The sequence below is a fragment of the Ascidiella aspersa genome, chromosome 2, assembly GCF_963924565.1.
Source record: "Ascidiella aspersa chromosome 2, kaAscAspe10.2, whole genome shotgun sequence".
In the NCBI taxonomy this organism is placed as follows: domain Eukaryota; kingdom Metazoa; phylum Chordata; class Ascidiacea; order Phlebobranchia; family Ascidiidae; genus Ascidiella; species Ascidiella aspersa.
In genome coordinates this window covers 12682091-12697789 of record NC_139448.1, presented here as the reverse complement: position 1 = coordinate 12697789, position 15699 = coordinate 12682091, and the positions used below count along the sequence as shown (strand labels likewise).

Sequence of the window (15699 nt, the reverse complement as noted above, 5' to 3'; positions counted from 1 at the left end):
ACCATTTGTTTTTCGCCAATGACTAAACCTGCCTTTTATGTCTCAGCGCAGTGCATTTTAACCCGTGGGATGGTATACGCACTTGTGAAACAAAATGTAATGCGGAAGACTAAGGTCGTGCGGATGAAAATGGTCCACATGCAGGTGGAAATTTTCCGAAACAAAAAAGTGCAAACGCTTCTTTTAAACTGAAGGTTTAAAAGCACTGTCTTATCGTTTACATAGTTTTTGTATGACTATACGTTCTAACTTTTGCAAACAAAGTTTTTTATGTTTGAATATAACTAGAAAATCTTTCGTGCGAATTAGATTTAAGAACAGAAATTGCTTCTGTTTAGACCAGCGGTTCCCAAACTGTTTTTCAAAAACATTGTCTGGTGAACCCGTTGCAATTATTTTGACATTTCGCGGCCCTATTAAAATTCAAGGGTCAGTTGACCAATGTTTCTTACAGTACACTATAGTGCAGTCTTAATGCAACAACTTTTGAACTAATGTGAACGATTCGCTGATAACACGTATACAGCATAATATATGCTTTATGATGTCACAAGAGACATGTAAAACACGCTATATGATCGAATACTAATAAAGCATAACTAAAGACAATAACGACAACAGATAACGTTTACATACAGACTAAATCGCTGGTTTAGGCCAACTTGGAATTTAAATAATAAGGACAAACAAAACGTATTCTACAGCAAAATACATTCGCTAGAATTAAACTGAGTTTTTAGCAAATCGTAAATCTTTATGCTGCCATAGTTGAAAATACGATACCCAATTAACATAAATTCAATCAGCATACAGGCGAGTTACATAGGCGTAGCCAGGGGGGCCTGAGGGGCCATGGCCCCCCTCAAAAATTCATAAATATTTCACTCTTAATAATGTGTTTTTTAGCATTTTTAAGCAGTACCACAACATTTGATCACAGGCATGCAACACCTTCAATTCTCATGCACTGTTACGTCACAAACGATGTAGTTAATATAACATTTACTACACATTAATGTACTTTTACTACTTTCAGACAGTTTTTGCTCATTGACTGTTTTTTGAGTATTGCGTTAACACTCAGTCAGTTGCTGCTCGAAACGGTTTGCTAGCATTGTTATTTGTGTTCGTTGCGGCAGTTAACACAATGGTAAAAGCTAAACAAAAAATTCCAACTTTTTGCCCCCCCCCCAACAGAATTTTCGGCTGGCTACGCCACTGGCGAGTTATGGCTGACAAATACGAAGTTTTTCTTCCACAGAACAGTTCCTCATTTCATTCTCTAAAGGAGAATGTCCGATGGTGGAGCGGGAGCCAAACATTTTAGTCAAGCGAAACATCGGCTTTTTATGGCACAGTGAATTCCATGTTCGGCTGTGCGTGACTGCTACACAACAACTCCACTGATGCAAACCGAATATTTGAAAAAGAATATATCTCCTCGCCCTAATGCACGTTAGTAGGGATGTTCAAAGTACAATCCCAAGGTATTCTAGAATAATAGGTTTCGAATCTAGAATAACGAATCCAGAATAGCGAATCCTAGTATATTTTTATTAAATTATTTATCCTCGATTTTGTTTGGGGAAGGGATTAATCTTAATCTACCCTACAGGGCCCACAATCACAGCAAAAAATAGCTCAAACAATTTTCTAATATGTGAACATTATAATAAAAAAACTCTCTCATATGTTTAACATTCTTAACAAAGTTCTGTCATCTTAAGCCGTTCTGTAAACTGTAATATGTCAACTGCCCAGGTTGTGTCCAAAACTTATATTTTTGCCAAAAGTGAGCAAATGCAACACTGCACATAAAAGTCTTAGGCAATTCGGTCCTGATTTTGAAAGCATTATTAAGTATTATTGCTTCTTTTTAGACTAACATGATCTGCTATGCAGTCATATGATGTACTGCAAAGAATACAAAGTTATTATTGACATAACGAATTCTTGACAATTACGTGGTGCATAACTGCATAACTTCCCTGAATATTGGCCTAAAGTTGACCTTAAGTAACCCCATAGCGCATTTTGTGGACGGCCAGCACGTTTTGCAACGCTATGTTACTTTTGCAACTTAACGCATTTAGGGAAATTGCAAACTCCACACCAGAAACTACACGTTGATCGCTCGCCCAATAACGCTTGATTGACACTTAATTATTAGATGAACGTTATCGCGAGACGCGGTAATTGGTCGCCCGAAAAAACGCTGACAGTGCACTACAAGGTTACATTTAAAGCAAGCACTGTAAATTGGTTGCCGCGGCGACAGGCCAACTTACCACACGCGTTTGTGCAATTAGGTGCAACAATCCGCGGTAAAACGTTCCTTTGGTGACGGTTTGAGCAGGTCTGTGAAGCTCGTAGCCCAGACGACCTTTTGCGCAGCGTTGTTCTGTCGGATTTTGGCTGGGAATCTTTCGGTCCATTTGGCGGCCATATTAATAATGTCTTCCGTCATCGGTTTAGGAAAACCTGACCTGCAAGCTTTGTTCTTTAAGTTGAGTAGGCTCCTGTTGAAGTCGGTCTCCTCTTCGTTTAGTCGACTAGACGACGGGCTACGAGCTTCACAGACCTGCTCAAACCGTCACCAAAGGAACGGTTGTTGAAACCCAATGTGACAGTGGCCTACAAAAGACCGACTATCCAACATATTAACACTTTACAGACGGCTCGCCCATGGGCCTAATGAATATATTACACGCACTAAACCTGGTTCGTATCCGTGTGGGCATTGCGCACTTTGTGGTAATTTTGGGAAACATTCCAGTATGGTTAAATATACCTCTTTGATAAAGACCAAGCATGGTTCATTTAGACTTAACGAGTCTCTTTCTTGTCGTAACTATGGTATTTATATCGCCACATGTCGTCTTTGTAAAGAACAGTATGTTGGCCAAACGAAAAATAAGTTTTCTGCGCGTTGGACGGCCCACCGCTCGGTTTGGAACTCGTTTAAGTCCGACGGCAACTCGGACAAGGCTGCTTTGCAACACCATTATGTTATGTATCATAAAATTTATTTATTAAACAAACCGTTGCTTCCCGAGTGTTTTACGTTCAATTTGTTGCCCAACCTCCGTATTATCTGTTGGATATAGCAGAAGATAAATGGCACAATAAAGTTCATGCCAGTATTAATATACAAAAAATGGTTTTACCCGGTATTAAATAACTATTTGTCTCCTTGGTTTTGCTTTTTATTTTGCATTGTTTTATCTTTTATTTTAGTTGCAATGGGCCTCTACCGTTTGCCTTATCGTCTTTGTTGTCACCTCTTGCCACCCCCTTTTTTCCTTTTTTCTTTTCTTTTCGCTTTACCAACACAGCTGATTGTTGTTTTTCCCTAGACTTGGGTAACAGGATGGTCCGGTTTTCTATAGCCCTATACCTATAACTTTTATCTTCTATATTTTTATATTTTTAACCTGGTCGCGTAGTTTGTTGCTCTAGGTTTTATGATTATTTTCCTATTATTTTTAAATTCTACCACCTGGTTTACGTGTTAACATTATTTTGTATTCGTTTTTTAGAGACTGATGATGCCGTGATTGGCGAAATATATTTCTCTTTTATAAACTAGAACCTATAGTGACTGATTTTGACTGAGACAAGAAAGTCTATACTGTTTTGCAACTCCACTGAATTACACAATAAAACCCCACTGAATTACGCAAAACTGCTAACTGCCGGCGTTTCTCGGTGAGTTTTAATGAAATGAATAAATAAATTGTGACTAAAAAAATATTTATTATTAACATATTGTTATTTTTTGTTTTGTTGGAAAGGTTTACATAGAGATGAGTTTGTAAAGTTTCATCAAATGTCACTACTTTCAGGGGTGATCAACACGTGGCTCGCGAGCCGCATTCGGCTCTTCATCCAGTTATGTGCGGTTCTTACGTTTATGTTGCACACTTTTTTAAAAAGTTTGGATTTCGTTTGGTTAACTTATGGAATTTTGTCGGTTACCACTCAGACTATTTGCCTAAAGGTCTTTATATTTTTTAGTAACACTTTTAAAACAAATTTTACGCAAACAAGATGCCCAAATAATATTGATAAACCACAATATATCGATAAATGTGTATTTTTTCATTCAATTCGTCGCCTCTCCTTCTAAATTAAGATTTTGTCTATTTAACGAAATTAAGACACTTTTTTCTCGCTTTCTGCGATCACATTGTGGGAGTAAGTAAGAGATGGGGTGAAATGCTATTCTTCTCGTTCGATGTGTGTAAGGTGAAGCTCTTAGCGGTTAACCAAGTAACAAATGCTGTTCTTGGTATCTGAGTGGTTTGCCACACCAGACCTAGAGCTTCATGGGTTGACTTAACCGGTTAAGAAACGGTGTGGGGCGTTTCAGCTCAGCAATGTACAAATGCGACTTGGGCCCGTCAGAACAATATCAGTGCTGTGAAAAACGAGCCTATATCACGTCATTGGGGATTGCCTAATACTAAGAGCATCGCAACAATAAACTGGCTGCTGGCCAACATCTGCCCCAAAATCTAGCTCTCGATATTGGAAAATAGTGGTCACACAAACTTTCCTTTTGGTCGCTGAATAAACTGGTTGTCGCCTTAAGGGCCTTATTTTCATTGGTGGTGCATTAATTGGGTCATAATTTATTGGCAGTATTTCCACAAACATTTTCGCGCTTTGCGCAAAAACACCTAACCTAAGCTGCTTGTTTGCGCACCGCGTGACAACAGCAGCCAGCAGTTCCTTAAAAACTTAAAAACATTATAATATCTCTGAACTTTTTTTGTGCCACTTAAAAAATAATTTTTCTGCCCCTTTAACCATAATTTCTCACGGAAACTGTAAAATTAGTCTAAAATTCGTTAGACCGTTTCTTACAGTATTTCGTGTTTTTTTATTCAAACATAAATTAGATCGCGCACACAAGTTTAAGGTGGCGTTGTACATTTCGAAGAACTCGTTATACTGCGAAATCTAAACGCTCATGGAAACACATATTAAACAAATTACATATAATTGCATATAACACCCGATGGACAGAGCGACGTTTAAGTTTTGTGTGTATAAATGTATTGGCATACTGTCTTCTTAAGTTTTAAAGTGGAATACACCGCTTTGGCGTAATCTGTTTCGCTGCTACATCGCAGTGCCTCTTTGTCAGGTATTGGCGCATGACAGCCTCCGCAACGTTTTCCTTTTGACCTATAATGGCTATCGAATAGTCCCAAAAGCTGTATACAATGTTCTAAAGTTGTAGCCTACTACTACACACTTACAATTGATCTTGTCCAATTTTGGAATTTTAACGTAAATTTTGTTAAGCTTTTACGTTATAGTAATCCTGGTATTAGAGAATGTAATATTTCTTTGAAGAGTGTATTTTGGGTAAATGGGAAATGTTTTTGCTTTGTAGTTATTTTTAGTGCACTTAGTGCATGTTCCACTTGTAAAATAGCGGCAAACTGATTTATTTCTTTTAAAACAAGAACACAGACCCAATCCTACTCGTTAGGTAGGTTCTGTTTCGTTAGGACTTGTTTATTACAGGGGCTGATTTCTATTAGGTTTCGTCGTTAAACCTGTTAGTGCTTAACGAAATGTCTGGCACCACAAAAAATTGCGGCAATATTTTAAAAGACTAAATTCCTTTTATAACTGTCCATTATATTCTACCATTGCAAGCGAAACCTTCTGCAGTTTTTGTATAATTAATTTTTCCAGTTTAAATTCAAAGTTTAAATAAATCCAAATCCTTGCAAATAATTTTTTCATGTTGGTGTAATGATAAACAAACATTGTTGTGTACGTCAAACGTTTGTGCGCCCAAATGTGACATAAAGGATGAACGACGCTGATAAATTCTATTTATATTTTAAAATTGATTTGCCTAAAATCCAAGGACTGCAATTGACATGTTATGCTGATATTACATTTGAAAAAATGATTTTACATTCATTTGAAAATTCTTTTCCACTTCATGCCTTAATTAAACATAAAACCAGAATGGGCAAGTTTGTTACAAAAGTTTTTTTAAATGAATTAATTGGTAAAAGTCGCTTTTGAGCATTTGTTTGGACTTTTGCCGAATTTAAAATATATACCGGACCTGGCTAACTTTATGTTTCACCCTTTCTTTACTTAACTTTTACATACAACAATGCTAAAACTAACAAACAGGATAAAACGGACACCTCTGGTGCTAGTGAACTTTACTCACTGTGACGAAACAATCGATCTTGTAACCAAACAGAGTCTATTATGACGTAAGTTAACACAGTTAAAGCAGAATAGTTGTCTTTACATATATAGGCTACTCTAAGCAATGATACCATATATAGGTTATATAGTATCATTGCTCTAAATATAGTAATTGAGTAACGTTCCCATAAATTTCAAATAAAAAAGTGGGCCATTTTCATCCACTTTTCCTCCCCAATTCCTCCCTGGAACAAATTTCCTCCCCAAAATTTAAAATTCCCCCCAAAGTGAGCCGAGTGGCTCCCTTTGAGAACCTCTGTATTAGATAAATATAACTGACCTAGATAATGCATACGGCCATGTTATTACATTCTGGCCAGGTAACATGTTCAAAAAGACAACATTATCATTCTCTTAAAATGGTTCAACGCCTATGGTTTCCTATACTTTTGCCAACTTTTACTCGGGGAATTTCTACCATGTCTCTGTCCGAGCAATCACCGTTTAAACAAACTTTAAATCTGTTGTTTCGAGAAATATGAAAACCTTTTTAAAGTGCCTAATACGCAACCTTTTAAATCGAACATTTTGCCAATTTAGACCAAATAAACGCAGTGTTCTCAAGACTTATTTTTGTAAGGCACCGCGTTATGACGAGACTGTGTAACGTCGTAAGTATTTTGCTCGCTGCGCCCTTGTACAATTTTAAGTCGTGCAGGGCTGGTGTTGATATGTTTGATTGAAGTAAGATACGAAACAGGTGCAAACGGGGAGGTTACACTGCCCTAAGGTTTCGCATTTAAATTTGAGACAGTGAAATATGCTGTTTAGTAAGAGCAATAAGTTATTTTGCTAAGAGAAACCTCTTTCTAAAAAGTCGCACGCGCCCACTGTTAGTAAGACAGCCCCTTCGCACAATGAACGTTGCACGTGTGGGATAATAAAGCGCAGCAGGATCCCAGCCGCCGTCGCTTTGCGAGCTGAATAAAGCAAGTAATATGAACGCATTCTCTGTTGAAGTTTTTCTGCCGCTAGATAGGAGTAGATACCTGTATAGGACTAAAACGATGACGTCATTGTTTTTTGTCCCTAATTAGAGGTGACTAAGGGTGCGGACTCAAAAAGCAAATGTAACCCTTCTCTTAAAACTTGATTTAGACTATACATTCAAAATCATTATAAAATTTAATGGTTTTTGTTCACAGCAACTAAATATTTCATATTTACAAAAAAAATTCTCCACCGCCCCCGCGTCAAGTCACCCTCTACCACAACATTTTATGTTTCTCATGCGTCCTGCGGTAACAAACTAAATGCCCACCCCAGCGCTAGACGCTCGCTCACCCAATAACACCCTATTGACACTTGATTATTAGGCGAAGCTTATCGCGACGTAATTGGTCGCCCGAAAAATCGCCGACGTCGAATTTAAAAGCAAGCATTGTAAATGTGTCGCCGATATTCGGCTTTGAACATCCCTACTCGCAATGCTTTCCTGAGTTAATTGCACGGTGGATGAAATTTTATTCACGGCCTTACCTCTTTGTGTATTACCGCGACAATAAAATGAAATACGATTTAGAGAATATTTGAAAAAAACGTATTTGGAGAATATTTGCTATTTGCCCATCTCCATCTCCAGCCTCACAGCCATTTTACATTTTAAGTGTCTAAATATTGTTTAAAACTACATAAATCATTCACAACAAGCTGACAAATGCAATATATATATATATATATATAAAGGTTAATCATGTATATATGTATAAATAAGGCAAAACTTTAAACATGATTAACCTGAGGACATCTATCATGCAACATTTAATAAGTCGCTTTCCTGATGTCAAGTGTCGTCATAAAAGTAAAAACAAACATGACCAAAAATTTTTTGTGAATTGTCTGCCTAATTTATTTTCATTAAATACGTATTATTCATAATAGTATTGGTGATTGGCAGTATATAATTCCCGCTTGTGTCAAAAAATTAATTCATAAAAATCATTATTTTAGGAACCATGGGCGGCGTGATCAAGAAATAAAGGTTATCATTTGAAGTTTGCCGACGATGCGCAATAAGGTATCTTATACTTTTAAATACAGAAAACAATGTAACGACATTTCCTATATGTGGGCGCGATAAAATTAAAAAAAAGATGCCTGCCACAGCAATAGTGAAGATTAAGGCATGTTATCCGAAATGCAATACTCACAGTATAAATAAATTGCATGGTTGTCATCATAAATATCTGAGAAGCGCAATATGTCGCAGTAGCTGACAGAATAAATTAGAAAAAATGGAACTTGGCAAAAAACATAAAAAACGAAAAAGTTACGAGAGAAAAGTGCTTCATGAATGTACAAAAGCGACTATTAACGGCGAAAAGACACCAAAAAGAAGAAATCCCTGCGACCGAGTTGAAGAACTGCAACTGTTGATACAGTGGTGGTAATGGTCGACATTATTCCTGAGAAACACAATTTCACATACTTCAGTTTACTTGATACACATTGGTTTATCTATTAACCAGTGTTATAATGACTAAAGTCATTGACTTGACTTAAGTGTACTTAAGTGTACTTAAGTCACTGTTTTCAAATGACTTGACTTAAGTCTTTTGGGCAAATTACTTGACTTGACTTAAGTCTTTCGGACAACTGACTTGGGTTAAAATAAAATGTTTTCGCTATATATACACCAATTTTTCTACATAAAGCAATTTCCTTGCTATATGTTGCGTTTTTTGTTATAGTTTAGTTGTTTTATTGCCCGTAATCGAGCTAGTTTACCAATTTTAGCAGTTTAACGTATGCTTTATGACTAGGGCTTGACTTGTGATTTAGTAAAAAATACTTGACTAGGACCAGAGTAATTTTACAACTGACTTGACTTGGACTTAAGTTATTTTACGAATGACTTGACTGGGACTTTAGTCAGTTTGAAAAGACTTGTTTACAGCACTGCTATCAACTTTAAAAAGCTGCGCTGCGCAAAAACGAATTTCTCAACTTATTTGTATATTAACCTGTTTAAAACTTCCTAGTCATTGGACAGTTTGTTCTGGCGTTTACCACTGCTAGTAAAAACAAAGATTTGTGAAAAACTGTCAACACCCTAAAACGAGGTGTTGTGTTTGCCAAGTCTGCACTTACCGTTGATCTAACCTGTATAGGAAGAAACCCTTGTAGATTCCGGGAGCTCCGGCACACCCGTAACCGTACGATGTGATGCCAACCTGTGTCCAAGAACTTTCATCCACAAGAATAGCGAGAGGTCCTCCGGAGTCGCCCTTTGTAAGCAATTTCGTTAAAAAATGTATAAAAGAAAGGGATATATTACGCCCCATGGTCTATATCAGCCTTTCTTAACGTGGGGTAAATTTCCCCAGGAGGCGTTTTAGGGGTTAGTGAGAAATATTCTGCCACCTGTATGTATTTGTAGTTTACTTTCCTAGTTCAGATTAACTGCTAATTCGAAGCTAGCCTAAGTAGCATATTGATTCCTTATCTTCGGTATGCTTCGCGAATTGATACGTTTTTTTAATTTATTCAACATCCTGTCAACAATCCTGACATCCTGAGTCATTTGCTGTTTGAATTCATCAGCTTTATTAATTAGTAGCGATAGCTGTAAGGTTTAGTACCGGTACACCTTTTAAAATTTCAGCGCTATAGTTGCTTAATTGTGATTGCCTACATTTTGTCGCTAAGTACGGCTTAAAACAACTTTACCAGAAAACTTTAAACAACTCGTTGTCAAAAAGCAAGGGTAGCCCACTAAAATTTATGGATATTTTTGTGCAAAGACGACGGACATTTGTGATATGGTTACTGATCCTCGTATGAAATATTAGTAAATTTATAGTACTGTACAGCGAGATTAATATTAACAAATCTTTTTAACTTGAATGGTGAAAATAACGGCCCAAATGGACATAAAAAGCGACATGCTTTATTGTTCAAACCTTTCGGCAAATGCTCATGCCATCATCAGTGATATCACTCACTTGGGCCGCTATTTTTCATCAGTGATATCACTCATTTGGGCCGTTATACCATTAAAACTTACGAACATTATTTCACCATTAAACTTATGAACAGATCCGTATATAGTGTTCCTTTTTTACTTTATCTTTACCGTTTTGCTTTATAAGCATCACCTTTTACCTGGTCTGCACTAAAAGACACGCTGCCATTTCAGTTACTAAAAATAAATTCTACCCGGCAAGTATCGATTCCTCCGTTTGTTACGTCACCGGCGCACACTTGTGACAAAAGAATGGTGGCATTTTGAAACGTCGCCGCGCACTTAGTATTGGTAAGGATCGGGAGTCGAACTTGGTAAAGTTTGGTGGGCGTCGGTCCGGATTGCTCTAAATTGTTTAAAAGGTTTAATTGCTTTTAATGCTTAAAAATTTTGCAACAAAAATAGATACATCCTTTGTCATCAACATGCTTGTTTTATTTTTCCTCCTTAGTGCTTGTTTTATTTTCCCCTTAGTCGTGTTTTTAATTTTCAGATGTCCTGGAAATATCCTTATTCACTATATAACATTGATCTCCCTATAATGTTTAAAAAATGTTGTGGCCTTCTTTTTCGGCGCTTCAAAGTGGGCAAACATTATAACAAAGCCATTTCAGACTTGTCCTACTCTATAGCTGTCATACTGTTTAGCAGCTGTTCGACAAATTTTGGATTCTGAATCACTTACTTAAACTTCCCCACCCAGTTGCAACTCCAAATGCAATTCCCTCGAATTGTAATGCAGATGTCGGAAGACATATGGGGCGAACTTGTTCGTTAAACACCAGTGGTGTCGCCAGCCTTGCCAATGCAATATCGAAGCCGAGTTCAAAGCTAAAAAGCAAAGGCATAAAATGAAACGATTGTTTGGCATTATTCTGGGGTCGGCAACGTAAAGCCCACATGCCTGATCCGACCCCCCTATGTAAATAATCGAGCTGGCGATCTCTAATACAAATTGGGCACGAGCCCATAACCCACATTTTTTACTATTTTACCTCTTCTTTAATAAATGCACGTTGCGGCGTACATAGCAATTGTTTTGCGCAAGGTGTTTTATATTCCCGGACATCATTTTAGTTCGTTGTGATAGTACTATACTTTAAATCTTAGATAAAACATAAAATATACCTTTTTTACTTCTTAATTTTTGTATTTTTATTCAACAAAGTTGATATATTTTAAGATCAAAATTGATTCGAAAGGCCTCAATAAAAGACATAAACAAAACAACAAAATATTTTACCTAGTGTAGGACTCGTGAATGTGAATCTCGTGGGCAATTGAAGTTTGTGGAGCGACTTCGTTGAGCGAATTTCTCCCTGCTGATATAAATGTTCCACTTGCTCTGTAATGAAATAAATAATATTGAACAGTTGGGACCACATGTGTTTCTCGAAGATTTTTCTTAAGTCAATTGATATAAACCATCTTAAGAACGGGTTAATAGGTTGCGTTTTTTACATGGTGATCTACTCCACTTTAAATTCTTAACAAATAAATATACACGGCAATATGGCAAGCTATTTCGTAAGAACATGCAGAACAATATTGATAAAAAAAAAACACCGAAGTCTTTTTAGGCAAACAAAAAAACGCTTCTTAACTTACACAAACGATTGCAGGCAATGTGCAGCACTTAGTATCCACTCTTTGCCGATGACTGTTCCTCCGCAACTGGGGTTTCCACCAAGTGTGTTGGAGATCGAAACTTGCCAAGACCATGAGTCCACAGCAGCCTCGTTGCCGCCTACTATGCGGTTATCCTAAACAAGAAGAGTTTTTGTCTTATGTCGACTAGGAATATCCTAAAATATCAGACCGGAGCCGATAACCGATCCTAAGTGATAGTATCGGTACTGGTCCGATACTAGGTTGGTATCTGTGCCGATCCGATACCACAAACTCGAGCCAATTTCAAATACCTTTTGACTATTTTAACTCCGTAAGTACGAAAAAATTTCCAGCTTCGCGCGAATCATCTCTCTACGCCCGGCTTGTTTACGTTTTGATGCGGTCTTTTGAACTAGATCAGCGCTTCGTTACCGTTAATGGAAAACTTATTCAAAAATATTGGACATATATATTTTTTAACATTTTGTATTTCTGACAATGTAATAAAAACTTAAAAGAAATTTAAAAGAAATGCAGGTATACCTAAAAAAAATCGCGCCCTGACTTAGAAAGGTTAACAAACACTACACGAGATTAAATATTAGTTATCGCCTTTACATAAATAAAGCACCATAACAATTAAAGCGTGTCCAATATGTTTACTATTCCCATTTGGTGGATCATCATGTTGTCAGGTTTGGCTGTGTTGGATCATGGCAGAAATCATTTGAACACCCCTGCGTTAAGGGTAATATAGCCGAGCTGATAGCAAGGAAGCAAGTGCACCCGTCCCATTTTGATACCATTAAAAACAATGTGTTATTTTGTGTTTTTATATGTTTATTTTTTCTAAGGACCGTGAGCAATTTTAAAAAAATTGGGGGGACCGTTGCGTAAAATTTATTTTTTAAAGTTTGAAAAACACTGCTCTAAATAAATTATGATTAATATTATTAGCCTTATTTGACATAATTTATCGATTTTAGCTTTAGAATTATCACCCAATTTTTAATTATTACCAATAGTGTTCCACTGTATTTCAAAACCGGTTCCGGAGCTAGATGAATCGCAAAGACATTCAATTCTAACAGTCGTTGAGACAGCGGCAAACGTTTTTGGCTTTTGGGTTCCACAGAATGCTTGTCCAGTGTACTGAAATTTGAAAGCAAGAATTAGCATAGGTATAGGTCTAAGATAGACGTCCAAAACATGTTAGGTGATTATTTTATGTTTCTTAGTTGATTTCTATGTCATTAATCGAATAGAATAGCACTGCATACAGGCGGTGACTTCACTTAAAAGAAACGTTGTAACATACAAACCACTTACCAACTCATCTCCACCATAGACCTTGATGTAATCGTATCCGCATGAGTCGTGAACTTCCAGATCAATAGTCGCGAATGTAATCGTTATCACCTACAGAGTAATTCCGATAAAGATAGAGAATGTAAAGTTGTTTGTACGACCGTATGATACTTAAAATCTGTTAGAAACCATTTTTATCTTTTTAAATTTCCCTTGTTAGAAAAAATCAACTGACTTATGAAAAAAATATTCTGACCTTGTCAGCGTTTGTTGTAATATTCCACACACAATTAGTTGATAGAGGGTAGTTCCCAGGGTAGCCGGGGGATTGTACAACCCCCGAAGCACCGGTTAAGTTTGTTTCCCCACAAGCTGGATATATATATAAAAAAAACGGTTTGGAAAATTTTAGAGCGTTATTACATACAAGGGGAATTTTTAATTATTACTGAAATCTAAATATATTAAACCATTACAAACTAGAAGAGTATAGTCATATGAAATGTTACCCATAACTCTGTGGACTATTACCAATCATTTGTGCTGCGATTGCGAATTGTTTGAAAAACGCCTGGGCAGTTTTGCCAGTGAGTAAAAGCAAAACTAGTGTACTTCAAAGCAAGTTTAATACGACTTTGCCTTGTTTAAAAATTTTGACAAGGTTACACATTAACATATCTACAACGTTGTACATTTGTGCAGCATAATGTAATAACATGTATCAATGTATTGCACATTAAATGGGGTGTAAACAAAAATCAATCGAAATTTAACTCAATTTTACTGCAAATAAAGAAACAAAACAGTCCATTTAAACGCACGTGTTATTTGAGCACTTATTTTTCACCACACGCAATGAACACATTCAATTTAGATATAAAATAGCTGACGAAATGATTGATTTAGCTAACAGATGCTTAAAAGTAGAAAAAAACGTTAGGAAAATGTTTATACTGCTTACACTCATGATTCGGCAAAGTCTCTTTAGTGATTAGTCTAAAACAGTATCAAAAGTATCGTTAAAATAATAAACAACGTAATATGTTCATCTGAGTACCATATCCGTGCAGATTGGCCGTTGCTGTAAATATAAATTAATGAATTAGCATAAATAATAGAATACATCAAAAGAGGCTAGTAAACGTTGCTAACATGTATGCTATCGACGCTTCTAGTTTATAGTGCTATCCAGCGAGGGCGAAGTGTTAAGTTTTAATTTGGTTGGTTAGGAAAGTAAGGTAAAGTTTAAAGCTAAGTGTTGTCGGACACAAGGTTAAAAATAAATAATCCAGTAACTTGCTGAAATGAAGTCGCGAATTCTGTAAAGTCTACGCGTAGGGTGTTTCTATACAAAACCTATCTGGAAACAAATTAAATTGTGTCTGACCTGAACTGCTAGCTGTGCTAGGGTATTTTAATGGAAAAGGGCCGCATGTTACCCACCCCTGGTCTACAGTATAGAGGTAGGGGTAGCGTAAGGATGCGATATATCAGAGTTTATCTTGAGGATTGGATTTAATATAGCTGAGTTGTGTAGTGTGCAAGTAATACCCTGCATTGATGACCAATTGACAATATATTTCATTGGCGTAAGTTTAGTCAAACAGCTTTACTTATATGTCTTAACTAAGTTAGATACAGTGTAGACGTAAAAAGGCCAAAAATATCGTGTAGGACCAAGTTGCTCTTTACGTGTTGACAGAGTGCCTTTTTTATAGGAGCAAGTACAATCAAATCGATTCATGTAATGCAGCTTGGTGTAATATATTTGTTTATTTTATTGTGTAATGTCAAGTTTATAGTTGATCGGTGCAGATCTGAATTACTTTAATCACATGCCAGACAAAACGTTAAAGGAATTCCATATTTATAGGTTTGACGTGCACCATTAAGCTATATTTATTTTTTTATTTTGTTTTTATATAGTGCCACCTAATTACCCCATTAAACTATAACAGCAGTATTGCGTTATCCAAATCTAACCTATCAGAATATTCCTTTACGATTAGAGTTTTCTTTTTGGATAATGTCACAATTACTTTTGGTAATATGTCTAATTAAGGTCAGGTGATAACAGGATACTAACTCAACGATTTAAGATAATTGATTTAAACTCTGTCTTATTTATAAATTAACTTGAAAGAACTAATCAGTGGATTGTGTATATAGGGTTGCCCAGTATTTTTTAAGATACCAATACCAGATACTTCAAGCCAAGTATGGGCAATCCGACCAAACGCGTCTAGCGTTAACGTAAAACGTTTTCAAAAAACACTTTCGGTTGCGGAAAAGTTGAAATATTTTAACTTTGACGCTTTCGGTTAGAAGCGAGGAAAATTGCCGTTGACGCCGGCAACGCGTTATGTGTGAACTGGACGACGTTAGCTGTTAGACGCCAGACGCTAATACTAGACGTTAACACGCCTAGTGTGAACCAGCCTTTATGCTTCCAAATAACTCGTTAATGCTTCCAAGATGCATTTGCACCATAATATATTTATAACAACATTGACATGCCTTAGTAAAGTTGTTTCGTTTCGTATTTCGACTCATGCTAAACTAGATGT

At 36.6% G+C, this 15699-nt stretch overlaps 1 protein-coding gene across 1 annotated transcript; it reads right to left on the bottom strand.

The window, feature by feature from the left end:
• Nucleotides 1-10890: 10890 nt before the first annotated feature.
• Nucleotides 10891-14099, bottom strand: LOC146163750 (transmembrane protease serine 3-like). Its single transcript, XM_083380584.1, has 5 exons — nt 14094-14099; nt 13154-13243; nt 11822-11976; nt 11457-11558; nt 10891-11044 (listed from the first exon to the last, which is right to left on the bottom strand). Exons 1-5 carry the CDS (start codon nt 14097-14099, stop codon nt 10891-10893), a joined length of 507 nt encoding a protein of 168 aa, XP_083236710.1.
• Nucleotides 14100-15699: the final 1600 nt, after the last annotated feature.